Source organism: Lithobates pipiens, unplaced genomic scaffold (assembly GCF_037356315.1).
Source record: "Lithobates pipiens isolate NorthernLeopardFrog02 unplaced genomic scaffold, aLitPip1_a1.2 Scaffold_8, whole genome shotgun sequence".
Taxonomy (NCBI): domain Eukaryota; kingdom Metazoa; phylum Chordata; class Amphibia; order Anura; family Ranidae; genus Lithobates; species Lithobates pipiens.
The window spans coordinates 43,842,126-43,860,449 of NW_027507903.1; the positions used below are offsets into that span (position 1 = coordinate 43,842,126).

General features: G+C 41.7%; 2 protein-coding genes across 5 annotated transcripts in view; both read right to left on the reverse strand.

Moving 5' to 3' along the window:
• Positions 1–18,324, reverse strand: part of CEMIP (cell migration inducing hyaluronidase 1) — a 190,407-nt gene that overhangs the window by 153,365 nt on the left and 18,718 nt on the right. The gene's annotated exons all lie outside the window — the stretch shown is intronic.
• Positions 1–18,324, reverse strand: part of LOC143960042 (cell surface hyaluronidase CEMIP2-like) — a 164,330-nt gene that overhangs the window by 48,282 nt on the left and 97,724 nt on the right. For all 3 annotated transcript variants that reach the window (XM_077468311.1, XM_077468310.1, XM_077468312.1), the window contains exons 10-15: positions 17,026–17,231; positions 16,734–16,803; positions 12,482–12,610; positions 10,835–10,920; positions 5,920–6,051; positions 3,923–3,958 (exon numbers count right to left, since the gene is read on the reverse strand). In XM_077468311.1, coding sequence (XP_077324437.1) covers positions 3,923–3,958; positions 5,920–6,051; positions 10,835–10,920; positions 12,482–12,610; positions 16,734–16,803; positions 17,026–17,231 — 659 coding nt within the window. The remainder of the gene's footprint in view (positions 1–3,922; positions 3,959–5,919; positions 6,052–10,834; positions 10,921–12,481; positions 12,611–16,733; positions 16,804–17,025; positions 17,232–18,324) is intronic.

Here is an 18,324-nt window from a genome sequence, read left to right on the forward strand (position 1 = left end):
CCTGAGTATCCCCCAGAGCGATGCGTTTGGGGATACATGATTTGGTTTGTAATATATTGCCCTAGCATCCTGCCAAACCCGGATTGTAGTCTTCATGAGGGCAGTCAAAGAGTGATGAGCTTTCAACCCCCCTGAACACCAAATTTCTCAAAGGACCCTAGTATAGCTGCCTCCAGTATTCCTTTGGATTCTGTTTGGGCTCCGACAACCACCATTGCATCATGACGAGGATGGTCGCCCACTAATACAAGAGGAAGTTGGGTAGTGCCAATCCTCCTCCCAATATGGGAAGGTATAGGATTCACTTTTCTACCCTAGGTGGCTTCCCAGCCCAAATAAACAAGGTCAGGACCCCCTCCAAGAGCCTGAAGAAGGCCTTAGCTATATGGGGTGTTGCAGAAAAAGTACAGAAATGTCGGTAAAAATATCATTTTTAGCAAGTTAACTCTGCCAACCGGTGTGAGTGGGAGGATGCGCCAAGCAGAACATTTAGCTGTGAGCTGGGACATGAGGGGGTATATGTTCTTCTCTATGAATTCACCCGTTATACCACTGATCTTAATACCCAAGTAGGAGAATTCATCATTAAAGGCATAGTTTACCCTTACCAAAAAACTGCCTATGCAGATAAGGGATGTCTGTAGATAAAACAAACTGAGCAGCACGGACAAAAGTTGAATGATGCCCTTTCTATAGGTGTAGATCATTTACATACCTCATGAAGTCCAACAATTCAAAACAACACACACCATTCCAGGTCTGTCCACTTTTCCCTAACCCCAAAGACACAGGTGCTAGTTCAGCTCATACCACAGAACATAGACAATTAACAGGTAGATGTCCATGCACTGTTGTTGCTAAGATCCATAGGTTTATTGAAAAAAAAAATCAAAAGTCCAAATAGCATAACACACAGTAGAAGCAAGTGTTGACGTGCTTCATGCCAATGGGCGCTTAATCATAATTGTGAAATGCGTCAACATTGTTTTTTTCAACAAACCTATGGATCTTACCAACAGTGTGTGGTCATCCACCTGTTAGTTGTCTACATACCTCATAAAGTCTGACTGAAAAACTTCCAGAGATGGCACCCCCCCATCCTGCTTTGTTGCTAGGTCATTACCATAACAGGAGCTTGCTCTTTCTCAGATTCAAACCCCCTCACATGTGTATTCTCTACTCTAGTTCAGCATATGAGAGATCACTCCTGTGATGGTGGGGTTGGACAGTAACAACTGGGAGTCTCTTAGCAATTCCCTAGCAACCAGGCAGGATGGAATGATGCAATCTCTGGAAGTACATACGTGTCCTACACTTATAGCAGGGGCCTTTAATTGATCAAAGCTGCACAGTTTTTTATTTTTTATCTACAGCCCACCCCAGGCTTGCATGGGCAAATTTTAAGCCTTTAAGCAAATAAAAGGAATGGATCATGTGACTGTCACTATTACAATCTTTATTCCACCAAGCTGACGGTATTAAAGCAGAACTAAAGGCTGAAAGAAATTTTTCAATCAGGCAGGTATTTTATAAAATACACTTACCCACCTGTTCGCAGTCCTCTGCAAAATGTAGACTGAGCTGTGCATGCGCAGCTTCCTTTACATTTCCAGTACAGTACCAGTGTACTAGGATGAATGACTCCAGCACATGGCAGGAGCGACGCCATCCCACCGGGGCACCGGGACCATCGCCCTAATGTTCTGGGAACTCTACATGTAGTATTATTAGCAGGGGTTCCCTGAGACCAGAAAGTTATTCCAAGGGGTTTTCCGTGTCAAAAAGGTTGACAATGGCTGGCCTATTTCCATGTGAAATTGATGTAATTTTTTTTTTGCTTTTCTAGTAAAGGATTGCATTTCAAGATTACAGGTCTAATCCCCAATCTCAAGGCAGCCCCTCCTTCTGTTAGATGCACTCTTACTGGCCACTGAGGTGTGCTCATTGGATGGGTAGGTTGGTAGGTGGGTCAGGTCTAATAAAGTCAGGAATTCAGGCTCATAGTGAAACCGGCTTTGTGCGGCACACAGAAAAAGGTTCTCTGACTAAAAAAAAAATATTAGCAGACACCTTAGGGTTGATTTACTAAAAGCAAGTAGGCATGTTCAATTTGCAAGTGGACTTCCCCTTAGCTTAGTGAACACGTTGAAGCTCTGCTGACTTGTGCAAGCAAAAATACTGTTTTTTTCCTTAATTTTCCTAGCATGTGATTGGGTATTCCTTGCAAAGTGAATTTTCACTGCATTTGCTAAGTTAAGGGAAAATGCCCCTGCAAAGTTAAAAGGCTATTTGCCTTTAGTAAATAGACCCCCTTGCTAGGCTGTTTTAGGCAGGGCTTTATAAGTGACAGATTTTCTGTAAAGTGATTGTAAACTTCAGACATGAAATATTAACAAAGCATATCCCTGTATAGTGTGTACTTGTCTCAATCGAGAGCATTAAGTGTTTATTTCTGTCTGATGCTGTGTTCCTCTGCTACAAGCATGAGTCACTTCTGACAAGTTTTACTGACACCAAGAGAAAAAAAGGTGACAGGGGTGGGAGTTCCAGCTGATTGACAGCCTCAGCTCTTTTCCTGTGTGCTGTGTGAAGGGGGTGTATCAGCTCTCCCCCCCCCCCACCCCCGCTTGTCAGAGCTGAGAGATCCTGAGTAAATTCTGCACTTTGAGTGGATGTAGGGGAAAGATGGGTGCAGGATAAACAGGTACAACTTACAGTTCCTTGAAAAAGTATTCAAATGTTACAACCAAAAATATAAATGTATTTTATTGGCCTCACCTGCTCTCCCCCCAGCACGCCCACCCTCCCCCCAAATGCCCCTCCCCCCTGCTGGGAGCAGACAATTGCTTGGCAGGAGGGATTGCCCTGCCAGCACTGAGTTGATGGGGAATTGCACCGTGTATGGCCTGCCTAAGACATCCACAGGCATTACAATGACAGTTTGTGCCTTAGGATGGGGTGGTCCTAGGATGAGGCCGTTGCAATGTCTGTGGATGTCTTATACAATTAACATGGATGTCAGTGTCGTTTCTTGTGTGCGGCGGTCCCTTTTCCCTGTATTTAGCGCACATCTACAGTATGTTTCTTCAACATCCAAATTTTACTGCAGGTTACAAAATAAATGTTAGCATTTTATTGGCTGTTGTGAGTAACAGTCACACTATACTTTATTCTTCTGTTAATAAATTATACCAAATATATGACAAATACATTGTAAAATCTATATAAATCCCCTTATATGAGGATAATAAAAAAATGTTGGAAGTATTCATTAAAAAAAGAAAGTGCAGGTGGAGGAAGATTTGTTGCTATAAGAAGAAAAGAAAATACAATTTTTATATCAGTAGTTGTGAACAAATGTCATGACTTCCTAAGCGCTAAGTAGCAGTACTAACCGCACACTATAAAATTATTATAGACACGGCCATACTACCAGGCAAATCCCAGTTTGCCACCTTCCCAAACAAAACATTTCTAGGAATTTCATTACGAGGTGTGAAAACTGCTGGTTCCTTGCCAGGTATTACCATGGAGGAAAAAGCTAGTACAACTTGTGCATACATTTACTAGTGATTCATAGCCTGGAACGCACCAAGCTCAGCTGTACGCTCATTGCCCGTTATTGGGGTGGGGGGGCGAGGTGCGCTCTGCAGATGTGATGACGAGAAGGAGCAGGACTGGGATGTAAAGAGTAAAGTGGGCATTTCCGAAAGGAAAATACTGTCACACTCTGCAAACACTGAGTGACACAACAAATTAAGCCAAACCAAAGGAGCCTGAAATCCAGTAAGTACGGGGACAAAGGCATGCAATAAATCTGAGTACATAGAATTCTCGGCATTACTCTTCATAAAATGATGTGGGAAATATTTCTCACATTGGCACACAGTATCAAATTCTCTTGTGAAAATCGTTTTCTTACCTGGCTAATGTAAGGCCAATTCCATTGTCTGAAAACCTGGAGGGGAAGACAGACACTGAATTAGAACAATGGATAACATTAGCACTAGAGAACTGACTGTGATTTATGCAGAGAATATAGTATTCACCTTTTTATATCATTCTTGTTATTATTGTAGCAGGCTCATATTTATATAAAAAAAATTATGATCTGGCATTTGCACATCACAAATAATCCAATTTGTGTCTTATATGTTTATTTCCTATGTTTGACAGCTCCATCTACTGGCCAGAATGTGTTCTTTTTTTCTTGAATTAGGTATTTCAGGAAAATAGTGTATTGTAGGCACTAGATGGAGCTGAAGATAGTAGGAAATAAACATATTAAACACTTTAAGGGTTCATTTAGATTTGTGTTGGGGGATGGTACAAAACATCTGTGGTTGAGCCATGTTTTTAGCACCCAGATTACTTTGAGCAGCAGAGACCACCGCGGATAGGGATGTTCTAAGGCACGAACTGTCATTGTAATGCCTGTGGATGTCTTAGGCCTAATGGGTTCCTTAGCAAATGCCATTGCTCCTGTTGTATTTTGCAGGTAGTAAGCCTACTGATCAGGATCCATTCAAGTGAACAGGGAAGTGCTGCAAAAATGTCGCAACCGCAGGCAATGCAAGCAGGTGTGGAGCATTGGAGTGGCAAATTAGGGGGTTAAAATAGGTGGTGAGGAGGCACACAGGGAAACCGGAAGTGACGTCGGCAGCTCAGTGGAACGCACGGCCCGAGCGGAGCTGCCTGTAAGGTAAATAAGTGAGGCTGCATTTGATGGGGCACAGTGAGGCTGCATATGATGGGGCACAGTGAGGCTGCATATGATGGGCACAGTGGCTGCATTCGATGCTGCACAGTGAGTGCATTTGATGGGGCACAGTGACTGCATAAGATGGGCACAGTGGCTGCATAAGTTGGGCACAGTGGCTGTATTTGATGGGGCACAGTGGTTGCATAAGATGGGCACAGTGGCTGCATAAGATGGGCACAGTAGCTGTATTTGATGGGGCACAGTGGCAGCATTTGATGGCACAGTGGGAGCTTTTGATATGTCACAGTGGCTGCGTTTGATGGGCACAGTGTCTGCATTTGATGGCACAGTGGCGGCAATTGATGGGCACAGTGGCTGCGTTTGATGGCGCATTGGCTTTGTTTGATGGCACAGTGGGAGCTTTTGATATGGTACAGTGGCTGCATTTGATGGGCACAGTGGCTGCGCTTGATGGCACATTGGCTGTGTTTGATGGTACAGGGAGGCTGCAATTGATGGGATTTTTTTTCAGAATTTTTCAGTTTGCGCCTTCCCGAAAAATTTTGAGCACCAGTCGCCACTGCCCTGGAGCAACTGCTCTTTGCAAAGTGCACAGTCTATTTGCCTTTAGTAAATCAACCCCAAAGAGTTCATGTTTGTGTAACGTTCATTATTTTGCAGTTGCGCATGTTTATCTTTTACATTTTTAACCTGTTTTGCATTAATTCTTCTAACCTTGCACCTCTTAACTAAACTACAAGTTACAGTTATTCCCTTGTCTGACCCTTTAGCCAATTACATATTCTGTTAAAGAATAGTATAAAACAGGGGCCTTCAAACTTTCTAAACATTGGGCCAGGTTGTTGGTAGAAAAGATCGTTGGTAAAAAACCATTGTTGGTGTCAGTGGGAAGAACAGTGCCTCAAGGGCTGCATAAAGGTAAGCAGAGGGCCACAGTTTGGGAGACCACTGCTATAAAACATAGCCAAGTTATGTGTAAATGTCTGAAAATGATTATTACTCTGAATTATTGTATCCCTTGCATGACAGCTTGGGCTGTCTTCAGGTACCATAGACATGAAATGGTCTACTGATCTCAAAAAATGTGGTCCTATTGAGAGACACTTATTTTGTGTCCCCTTAACAATCATCACGTACAAGAACCGTTCTTCTACTCCCATGCATGCATTAGCGCACTTTGCTAGCAAATGACATACCCTGAGTTGCGAAAGTTGATGTCCCCACCTCTGGCCCATGCACCATGGTCATTGTTTTTAAAGGCTATGAGTCTGTCAATAAGAGCAGGCACTCGAGGTTTAGCTGGATCTGAATCCTGGTGAGGACGGAATCTAAATAAGTAGGAAACACAGCTCTTAGTAGAAAGAAGTTGTTATTCTGATGAGGTCTCCCAGACAGGAGAACATGCACGGCTTATAAAGATTCTTTTAAAGATGAGTTTTGCAAGATAAAAGGACTATGGGTTCTTTAAAAAGTTTTATGATGTTAACACACAATCAGATTTGGTTTAAAAGTAAACAGAAACGTATAGTTCGGGAATACAAGGAGACTGCCATTGCTGACCTCCCACTTGGCTGTCTCTAACTTCATTACATTCCGAGCCACTGACCTGGAAAAAGCATGCAGATAAGTCAGAACACCTAATCTGCACACTTGTTGGGCAACAGTTCTTCAGATAGTATTAAAGCCAGCTATTAAATCAGAATGACAAGGGGTCAACTTCAACTTTCACAAGGAGAGGTCAGCAATGGAAGCCAATGTATTCCGCAGTACAGGTTTACCCTGAGCGTTTGCTTAACTGAATTGTCAAATCTTAAAATTTCTGTACAGAGCGCATACAAAACAGGAGACCAATTATGGAGGCATCTCTAATAGTCTAGATTTTCTGTAACTTTAACGGGAAAGTTCAATGTATTTTCAGTAACCGTACATTCTACGATATTTTTGTATGTTTAACTTAAAAGAGAAGTATGGGATTTTTTTTATCCCGTAATCATACTTACCTAGGTGGATGTAGCCTCGATCCGAAGCTGCATCTGTCCCCCGCCACCTCTTCACTGAGAACCAAGAGATCGAACATCGGCGATGGCTCGGTTCTCTCAACTCCCCGAGCGGAGAGTGGCTGCCTGCCAATCAGCAGCTCTCCTGCTCAGCTCCTCCAAGCCTACTGGAGCGCTGAGCTGTGTAGGGGCGGGGAGGGGCCATCTCAGCGGCTCGCTGAGAGGCTGAGACGGGCATCAGTCCAGGCACCTGGCGGATCCCGACTCCCAGAGTTTGGGATGACGCGGTGCCTGGACTGACATTGGTGACATCAGCAGAGAGCGGACTTCAGACTGCTCTCTGCTGAAAACGGGTCAGAGGAGTGCAAAACGAATTGCACGTCTGTGACCCATAGGAGAACCCCAGCCGATTGAGCTCAGGCTGGACTTCTCCTTTAAAGCAGATCTAAACCCATTGATTTAATGGTTTTCCCAACCAGTTACATTCACCATCACGGTTGACCGAGCTCTCATCCAACCTGTTAAGCCATCACAGATCACATGTGCAACAGCAAGGCAGCTGCAAATCACACAGAGGCTAAAATGGCAGCTTCCTTGGCTGTAAAGGACAAGGGAGGGGGGTTAGTTCCCCTTTAAAGTGTATGTAAATCCTAACATTAAATGTCTTTTATTTGCTCCCTTTTGATCTGTTTAACATACACGCAAATACCTGCTTGTGTTGCCAGAAATCGAATGCCACCCCGTGTCCTGTGCATTCTGTAGGGCTGTCTCATGTAGTTCAACTCTGATCTACAGAACGCACCACCTTATGTTATATAAATGAGGAGAAGGGAGGTGTTCTGTAGTCTTACCACACTTCCTGCCTGAAGATAACAGCACTGCTCCTCCATTGATATAGTAGAGTGAGGGCGTGTTACCACCCATTGACAGGAAGTGTGCTAGTAGCAGGATCATTAGTTTAAAATAAAGGGAATAAAGCCTAAAAGAAAGAAAACTCATACAGCCACGGACATTTACATAGACTATCCCCCCTTCAGTCCATAATGAATGCCGCTGCAAGACTCATCCCCCTTACCAACCATTCAGTGCCCTCCAGACTCCTCTGCCAATACCTCCACTGGCTTTCACTCACCCAACAAATTAAATTCAAAGTACTAACAATAATTTACAAAGCCATCCATAACTCTGTCCCCAGCTATATCACTAACCTAGTCCCAAAATACCAACCAAGCTGCTCTCTTTAGTCCTTCCAAGACCTCCTGCTCTCTAGCTCCCTTGTCACCTCCTCCCATGCTCGCCTCCAGGATATCTTCAGAGCTTCTCCCAACCTTTGGAACTCCCTACCAGAATCTGTCCGACTGTCCCCTAATCTATCCATCTTTAGATGATCTCTGAAAACCCTTCTCTTCAAAGAAGCCTACCCGGCTTCTAACTAATACACTGTTTTACTTCCTCCATCAGCTCATCCCCCACAGCTATTACCTTTTGTATCAATTTACCCCAGGGTTGCCAACTGCCAGTAAATTTACTGACAGTTTGTAAATATCACTGATTTATTTTTACAACTGCCAGTAAATATCAGGGGCTGATAATTCCATGCTGTGTTGACTTTTTAAGTGTAAATCAAGCAAATTACTTTGTTATAGGTATTGTCAGTGTTTCCATTGTTTATACTGTTTAAATATTCACTGTGTTCGTTTTCAATAGGAGTTCTGTAATTTTTCAGGTTGCCAGTAAAAAAATGTGCTCCGTCAGTAAATTTTCCATGTTTTCTCAGTATAAAATGCTGTAGGGGGTTGGCAACTCTGATTGACCCTCCCTTCTAGATTGTAAACTCTAATGAGCAGGGCCCTCTGATTCTTCTTGTACCAAATTATAATGTAACTGTAATGTCTGCCTTCATTTTGTTAAGCACTGTGCAAACTGTTGGCGCTACATAAATCCTGTATAATAATAATAATAATGCAGGCTCCACATTTAAAGACTGGTAAGCTGCAAATATTACATTTTTGTTCTTTTAGATACATGTTATTATACCGTTTAAGATGATATTTGTTCTTTGATATTTTTGCTGTTGTAATACCGGTAGAGATTTGTAGATTAGCCACTAGAAGCCGAGTGGATTAGCAGCTACAATATCCCTGACTAGCTGTTGAGATAAGATATCATTCAGATGGGAGGGAGTACATGGTTTGTAGAGAGGTGGCTGCCTACTAGACTTGCATTGTGAGAGTATCCGTATAGCCTGGTACGCACTAAGTATTATGTTGTGTAACCTGACGGGTTGCATGAAAAAAACTGACTTATGCCACGTACACACGACCGGACTTTTCGAGGGACTAGGTCCGATGGACTTTTGGCGGAGTTCTGACGGAGTTCTGACGGACTTTCCAAATGAACGGACTTGGCCACACACAATCACACCAAAGTCCGACGGATTCGAACGTGATGACGTACGACCGGACTAGAATAAGGAACTTCATAGCCAGTAGCCAATAGCTGCCCTCGCGTCGGTTTTTGTCTGTCGGACTAGCATACACACGAGTGGATTTCTCGGTAGGAACTGGGTCCGGCGGAGTTCCGGCGGAATTTTTTTTAAACATGTTCCATTTCTAAAGTCTGTCGGATTTTTGCAAATCAAAAGTCCGCTGCAGCCCACACACGATCGAATGGTCCGCCGGAATCGTTCCGTCGGACCTTTGATGTTGAAAAGTCCGGTCGTGTGTACGCGGCATTAGTACAACTTAGTACAACTAGTACAACTTAGTGCAACTTAGTACAAAAAACTGGTTAGTACAACTGACTGTTGTACTAACCATGCAAGATTAGTTCAGCAATCTCCCCCCCCAGAACACTCCAATCACTGCTCTGCCATTGGCTGAGAGCGCTGTTTTTTTTTTGTTTTTTTTTGAACCAGCAACTGTCTCCCGATATTCTGCCTTTGTGTATGGAGCTTTAAGCTTGCCATACACTGATCGAAATTCCACCTGTCCAGCAGGAGGCAGCCAAATTTCAATCAGCGTGCGACAATTGTTTAACTAACTTTTGTTGAAGAGACTTGTTGGAGAATTTTCATCAGCGGCTGCATCCACTAATTAGTGTACAATGTCCTCCACCCTCGGAAAAACTGAAAAACGAACCGTTTATTTTAAAACGCTGTACAAACTGTGATATAAATCCTGTATAATAATACAACTTTAATTTAAAGGCTAAGTTTACCTTTTCAGAAAAAAAACATGTAAAGGTCAACTAACACCCTGTCACAGTTCCTGCTGGTGGTGGTGAGCGGGCAGTGACCCATGCAGTCGGTGTAGCAATTCAGAGATTAGAAATTCCCGCTCTTCTTCCCCTTCTTTCTGTAGGGCTTCCGGGACAGATCAGAGTGCTTCTGATTAGTCAAAAAGGTCACTGACCACTCTGATCCATCCCAGAAGAAGAAAAGAAGGAATGAAAAACGGGGATATTAAATCTCTGGATTGCAGAGATGGCGGGAGGTACAGTGGGGACTGGTGGGCTGGACAGAGTGTAGGGCAGTTAAGGGCGAACCTTGGCACCCCAGATGTTTTGGAACTACATTTCACATGATGCTCATGCACTCTGCAGTGTAGTTGAACATCATGGGAAATGTAGTTCTAAAACATCTGGGGTGCCAAAGTTCGCCATCACTGGTGTAGGGTGTTAGTTCATTTTTTTTGAAAATGTGAACTAACCCTTGAATATAAAATGATTGTATAGAACTACAAAGGAGGAAGCAGAGCCTGCATACATAGCAAAATGAGAAAAAAGTTTGCCCCATGTACATATAAATAAATATATACAAAATATGGAGTTTAAAATATTAACATATAGGTCAGATAGATACAAAGTAGATAAAATATCAGTAATAACCACACATTATTCATGATATACTTTTCTATGAGAAATAGTATCCGTTTACTACAACAGAGAACCAAGGTTCTGAATGAAACAACATTTCCAGGAATGTAGCAATTCGCAAGGAACCAGAAACATCTGAAGGACTGAACTCTCTGTTCTTGGTGCAATAACATTTACTAGAACAATATTGTTTCAGCCTACACAATCATACCTCTGGTGGAGACAACCGAGGACTCACCGTGCATTGTCCACCGTGAGATACTCTCTGGGGTTCTCGGCATTTGCTTCTGTTGTTTTGACTCCCTTTCCAATGAATAAACCAGCCTAGAAGACAAGAGGTACAAACGTGAACTTTCATGAAAATGTTTTATTACCAGTAATGAAAGCATAACCGAAGGCCAAACTTTTGTGGATAGAGCGGAGAAGGGGCTAGAACACGGGTCAGGGGATACATCCAAAAGGCACTGGGACTTCAATTCTTATTGATACAGAGTAGCAAATGGAAGGGTGGGAATTATTGGAAGATCTCATCGGCCCTGGTTAGGTGGTTCACATATAGCCAGGGCTACCCTCCAATGGGCACCCAGGAACGTCACTTAGAGCTTAAACCTAAAGAAGGAACACCAGATAAAATGAACAAAGTCGAAAGCGGCTTTGATTATTCACAGACAACATATTTTGGGGCAAAACACTCTCCCTTTGCAAATATTTGAATGAACTCAGGCAGAATTCACAGTAATCTTGATTGTACTGCTTTCAAAGGAATCAGATAGGCAAGAATTATGTAGAAGAAATGATCCGCACTCCGGTTGTTGCTCTTAAAATTTCTTCATTTTATTGAATAGCTACAGTGAACAAACGCTGATTAAATCAGTTGACGTGTTTCAGCCTATAAGGCCTTAGTCATAACCACCATTCTTTTTCTACATCATTTTTTCTACTTTACTCTACTCAGCCAGCGACTGTGGACCGAGCACCTGGGAGCTTTGCTATCTATGAGGTGTATGGGTAGTAGCACTGACATTTGTTTATACTTTGGGCAATAATTATGCCAGGGAAACCTTGAAACATTACTGAGCCTTGATGAATGGGGAGTGTGTTCTGTGTCAAAATGATGTCTTGTGAACCATTAATGCTGTTTTGGACTCCTTTATAAATTTGGTATGACAGTGATTCTCAACCAGAGTTCAGTGGAATCCTAGGGTTCCTCCAGAGCTTGCTAGGGGTTCCTTCAGCATTGGGCAATTTCTGCCTCTTAGATAAGTTCCCACTGACACCATTGATCTTTTTAGCTATCTGTAAGGAGGTAATTCTTCCCTATGACCACAAGTGTAAGGACCATTCTTCCCACTGACCATCACACTAATGTATCAGGAGTTGTAGATTTCTATTTGTTAGCATGGGTTCCCTGAGACCAGGGAACTATTTCAAGGGTTCCTCTGTGTTGAATAGGTTGAGAAAGGCTGTACTATGACATTCTATACCAGTGATGGCGAACCTTGGCACCCCAGATGTTTTGGAATTACATTTCCCATGATGCTCATGCACTCTGCAGTGTAGTTGAGCATCATGGGAAATGTAGTTCCAAAACATCTGGGGTGCCAAGGTTCGCCATCACTGTTCTATACCATTATCACAAAAAGTGAGCATGGAAGAAAATCCCAAATTATGGGTTGCCAACAGAATGGGAAAAGAGGGGAAATGTTTCTATGGGCACACTCGTTCTGGTGACTACCAAGGATTTCACTTTCTGTTGTGGTTATGGGAAGAAAAATGTAACGGGAGTTATAACCCTCCTATACTCTGTCCAAAATGAAGAAAACATTTTTGCTTTCAGTTCTACTTGAATATATTAGATAGTTTGACAAATGGAATGCTTACTTACCTTGAAATTAGAGTGTACTCTGTTGTTGTGAAAAATACCCAAGGGGGTGAATTCTGATTGGCCCTCTGGGTAATGCCCCTCGGAAAGACCCGTTGGAATTCTATGGAATATGAACCAGATGCCAACATCCTGAACAGAAAATCAGCAAGAGAAAGGGTTTGTCATTAATGCCATGATATTCACGTGCAGGCTGCATTTTGTGAAAGCCGATACAAAAAAATATGCCACTGCAGCATTATCATACAATTAAATAATTGTCAATTTTAAATAAGGATATGTAAACAGTATGCAATTATCACCTCCCAACTTTGTGGGAACAGTTTGGGGAGGGCCCCTTCCCATTCCAACCTGACTGCACATCGGTGCACAAAGCAAGGTCCATAAAGACATGGATGAGCAAGTTTGGGTGGAGGAACTTGACTGGCCTGCACAGAGTCCTGACCTCAACCTGATAGAACACCTTTAGGAAGAATTAGAGCGGAGACTGTGAGCCAGGCCTTCTCAGCCAACATCAGTGTCTGACCTCACAAATGCGCTTCTGGAAGAATGGCCAAACATTCTCATAGACACGCTCCTAAACCTTGTGGACAGCCTTCCCAGAAGAGTTGAAGCTGTTATAGCTGCAAAGGGTGGGCCAACTCAATATTGAACCCTACGAACTAAGACTGGGATGCCATTAAAGTTCATGTGTGTAAAGGCAGGCGTCCCGATACTTTTGGTAAAAAAGTTTGGTATAGTGAAATTTAATTGGCTACTATTAATTATACACCATTGGCTATGATAGTTTGCTATAATTTGTGTGAGGGGTGGCACAGTGGTGTAGTGGTTAGCACTCTCACCTAGCAGCAAGAAGGGTTGCTGGTTCAAATACCAACCATGACACTACCTGCCTGGAGTTTGCATGTTCTCCCTGTGCCTGTGTGGGTTTCCTCTGGGTACTCCGGTTTCCTCCCACACTTCAAAGACATGCTGGTAGGTTAATTGGCTTCTGTCCAAAATTGGCCCTAGTATTTGAATGGGGACCTTGGATTGTGGGCTCCTTGAGGGTAGGGACCAATGTGAGTGTGCAATGTACAGGGATAGGGACAATTTTAGACACTCACACTAAACTGGATGGACTTTATTCAACCTTACTAACTATGTAACTATGTGTGTTATCACTGATCTACACAATGTCTGAATACATTTTATATGGCTTTAATTGGGTTTTAGTACATAATTACACCAAGACAGATTAGGCTCAGCATCACATCTGGTAACAAAAGGAATGTGTATCACCCAGATGATCTGGAGTGGGACACACCTATATAAGTATATATATATATATATAGTAAGCCAATAAAACTCATCACACATTAAAAGTCTGCAGACATATAAAGTTGCAAAGTTCCTACATATACTATACACCATGATTAGTGCTAATAATTATATGGAGAGATAAATTGTAGACTTCCTTATAGAGAACAGACATCTGATAATTGAGAAAACATCAGTGAATGTGGTGAATGACAAATATTAAAAAGGCAATAAAGTAAAAAAAAAAAGAAGTAAACGATTTTTGCCACCCACTAGAACACCCCCATTTCAGGGAACGCTCGGGGGAAGCTAGGAATGCTCTACCCCCCCCCCCCCCCTTCATATATAATTATACAATTCTTTCTACATGTTTATTATCAATGCAGATTTTTATTAGATTAAATCAGTGGAAGAGAAAAACTAACAAACTAAAGTATATGCTATGCTGTGCTAGGCTGTGTGCAAAGGGCTATCAGCGTTCTAAACACAACATTTACCGGAATGGTAATGAGAAAATACACAAAGTCATCAGATTCCATATAAATACGCTATCAGTTATGGAAGGGAGCCAATGAACAGTACCGCTATCAGCAGCCAAACCCACATATGATTGGAATCCAGAAACACCACAAAGCAGAAGATTTATTGAGTAATCCACAGATTCAGGTTACAATCTACGCTTAGGAAAGAACACGGATGCCTGATACTATGACACCAATTGTAACCGGTACCTGTGATATATTTCATTAAACCCCATATAGGTGTGCTGCAACCCTGTTTGGACTGAAAAAAAAATACATTCTTAACTGTGTTGCCTTTTTCTTGGAGTATATGTACCAAAGTCATTGCATTCCGGTAGTATACAGTATATATTGCATTGGGGGTAATGTACAGGCATACCCCACTTTTAAGTGCACAATGGGGTTTATTTACTAAAGCTGTAAAGTGCAAAATAAGGCTCACTTCTGCATAGAAACCAATGAGCTTCCAGGTTTTATTACCAAAGCTTAATTGTACATTCTGGGCTTAGAAACCCATTGGTTTCTATGCAGAAGTGAACCTGATTTTACACTTTCCAGCTTTAGTAAATAAACCCCATTGTGTACTTAAAAGTGGGGTATACCTGTATATTGCATTAGGATAGTATACAATATATATTGCACTGGGGTAGAATACACTATACCCTGCATTGGGATAGTATGCACTATATATTGCATTGGAGTCATCTACAAAGGGATTGATTTACTAAAGGAAAATAGACTGTGTACTCTGCAAGTGCAGTTGCTCTAGAGCTTAGTAAATGAGGCTAAACTTCATTTTGCAGACAATACCCAATCATATGCAATAAACATTTACAAAGAAAAATTAATTTTTTTGCTTGCACATGATTGGATGAGAGAAGTCGGAAGGGCTTCCCCTCTTTTACTAAGCTCTGAAGCAACTTCAATTGCAAAGTGCACAGTTAATTTGTCTTTAGTAAATCATAGTATATAATTTACCCTGTTTCCCCCAAAATAAGACCTAGCGTGATTGTCAGTGATGGCTGCAATATAAGTCCTACCCCCCAAATAAGCCTTGTAGGTCTTATTCTCAGGGAAACAGGGTAGGACTTATTTGGGGGGTAGGGCTTATTTTGCAGCCATTACTGACAAGCACGCTAGGTCTTATTTTCGGGGGAAACAGGGTATTAGTGTAGTATACAGAATATATTACATTGTGGTCATATACACTGTATACTGCATTGTTGTAGTATACACTATACAGTATATTGTATTGGTTAGTATACAGTATACCTGTGTATAGCCTCACAGTTTATCTACTATTTGGCTGACAATCGAGAAGCACAGGAATACCATCGGGTGGAATACATTATTGGTATTACTTCCATTGACGATCCTCAGGCTTTTCCAGTGTTAGTTTTAAATACAATTTTATTTTTTACTTTTCTTGTGTTCTCTTGCAAACCACATAATGTGATACCAAACTTAGATAAGGGGAACTTGTTCCTTAAAGGCCTTGTTCACCCCATGGGAAAGCTGGGGCACCCAGAATCTGCTGCTGATCTGCATAGAAAACAAAAATCAGCTTCCAAATTTTATTGTGAAAGATTATTTGAACAAGCTGAAGTTATAAGCTGATTGATTACTATGCAGAGCTGCACCAGATTCTATGTGCACCACTTTTAGTAAATCTCTTTCCATGTCCCCTGAGCTAGTTTTTTAATTTTATTTTTTAATAGCATCAAACATGTATTGGACACAGAGAAAAAGAAATCATTTCCTATGGGGGTTATTTACGAAAGACAAATCCACTTTGCATTGAAAGTGCACTTGGAAGTGCAGTCGCTCTAAATCTAAGGGGTAGATCTGAAATGAAGGGAAGCTCTGCTGATTTTATCATCCAATCGTGCAAGCTAAAATTCTGTTTTTTATTTTCCTCGCATGTACCCCTCTGATCTACAGCGACTTTACTTCCAAGTGCACTTTCAATGCAAAGTGGATTTTCCTTTCGTAAATTACCCCCTATGTGTCCTGATCCCACCATACATGTAAAATTCAGCTCAATGGAGGTGGGGTGAACAAGCCCTTACGCCTCCTGTTTTTGTTTTTTAAATTTTTTTTAATATAGGAAGGAATTGTGTAATGTGTGTAGCTGTGTGAAGAAGCAAAGATTATGAATTTTTTTTATATATTGCGTTTGATTTATTAAAAGCAAATTGACTGTACACTATGCAAGTGCAGTTGCTCCAGAGCTTAGTAAATGAGCAGAAGCTCTGCTGACTTCCATTATCCAATCATGTGCGAAAAAGCTGTTTTTATATTTTCCTCGCATGTAATTGGGTATTCTTTGCAAAGTGAACCTTTTCCTCATTACTAAGCTTTGGAGCAACTGCAATGTGCACAGTCTATTTGTCTTTAGTAAATCAACCCTATTGTGTATATCCCCTTATACTGACCTGTGCTCCTCCTGCAGCATTTCCAATAAGGTTGTTATTAGGGTTAGAGATCCAGAATGTGCTGACTGCCCTGTGAAGACAATTCAAGGAACAAAATCAAATAAAACTTATTATGAGTATTCACCTAAATATTGTGAGTCAGCAATTCAAAACCCACAAGACCCACAAAACTATTAACGCAGATGTTGCAGATCTTAATCTAATCAGATGTGAAGGAAATGTTACATTAATGTTAAATATTACAGATAGAAATAAATAACAGAGGTGCTTTATATAAATGATGCCTACTCACATACAGTCAGTGCTGGGAACAGGCACGTAATCCCCATACACATGGTCCCGCATTGCTAGGCACATGGCTTCATTGCGATCTGTAGGCAGGATGGTCCCAGCCTTCGTCACTAGTCCGAGGTTGTGATAAAAAGTGTTTCTTTGCTCCACACCGTCTTCCAGGAAAAAACAGTGGCCAAGGGTGTCATAACCAATGGTATCCTTTACCTAAAAGTTCAGGGCAACCAAAAAGCAATAAGTGGACTTACATAAATTGGACAAACAACAATACATATATACAGTATCTCACAAAAGTGAGTACACCCCTCACATTTTTGTAAATATTTTATTATATCTTTTCATGTGACAACACTGAAGAAATGACACTTTGCTACAATGTAAAGCAGTGAGTGTACAGCTTGTATAACAGTGTAAATGTGCTGTCCCCTCAAAATAACTCAACACAGCTATTAATGTATAAACCACTGGCAACAAAAGTGAGTACATCCCTAAGTGAAAATGTGCAAATTGGGCCCAATTAGCCATTTCCCCTCCCCAATGTCATCTGATTAGTTTGTGTTACAAGATTTCAGGTGTGAATGGGGAGCAAGAGTGTTAAATTTGGTTTTATCGCTCTGAATTTCTCATACTGGTCACTGGAAGTTCAACATGGCATCTCATGGCAATGAACTCTCTGAGGATGTGAAAAATAGAATTGTTGCTCTACATAAAGTTGGCCTAGGCTATAAGAAGATAGCCAAGACCCTGAAACTGAGCTGCAGCACGGTGGCCAAGACCACACACCTGTTTAGCAGGACAAGTTTAGAACAAGCCTCGCCATGGTCAACCAAAGAAGTTGAGTGCACATGCTCAGCATCATATGTGGTTGTCTTTGGCAAATAGACGTATGAGTGCTGCCACCATTGCTGCAGAGGTTGAAGGAGTGGGGGGTCAGACTGTCAGTGCTCAGACCATGCACCGCACACTGCATCAAATTGGTCTGCATGGCTGTCGTTCCAGAGGGAAGCCTCTTCTAAAGATGATGCACAAGAAAGCCCACAAACTGTTTGCTGAAGACAAGCAGACTAAAGACATGGATTACTGGAACCATGTCCTGTGTTCTGATGCCACACCCTATGAGATATTGTGGTTAAGCCGAATCTGTGTCAGCAAGTCATCAGCTATTTCTTGTTATCTAGTCAAGCAGTCCAACTATTGATAAGAAAGTACTGAGTGTAAAGTTTGAATAACCCTTAGACATGTATTTTTACTAGTATATATATTACTGTTGTATTCAATAAAGACAGAGATCTTATGAACA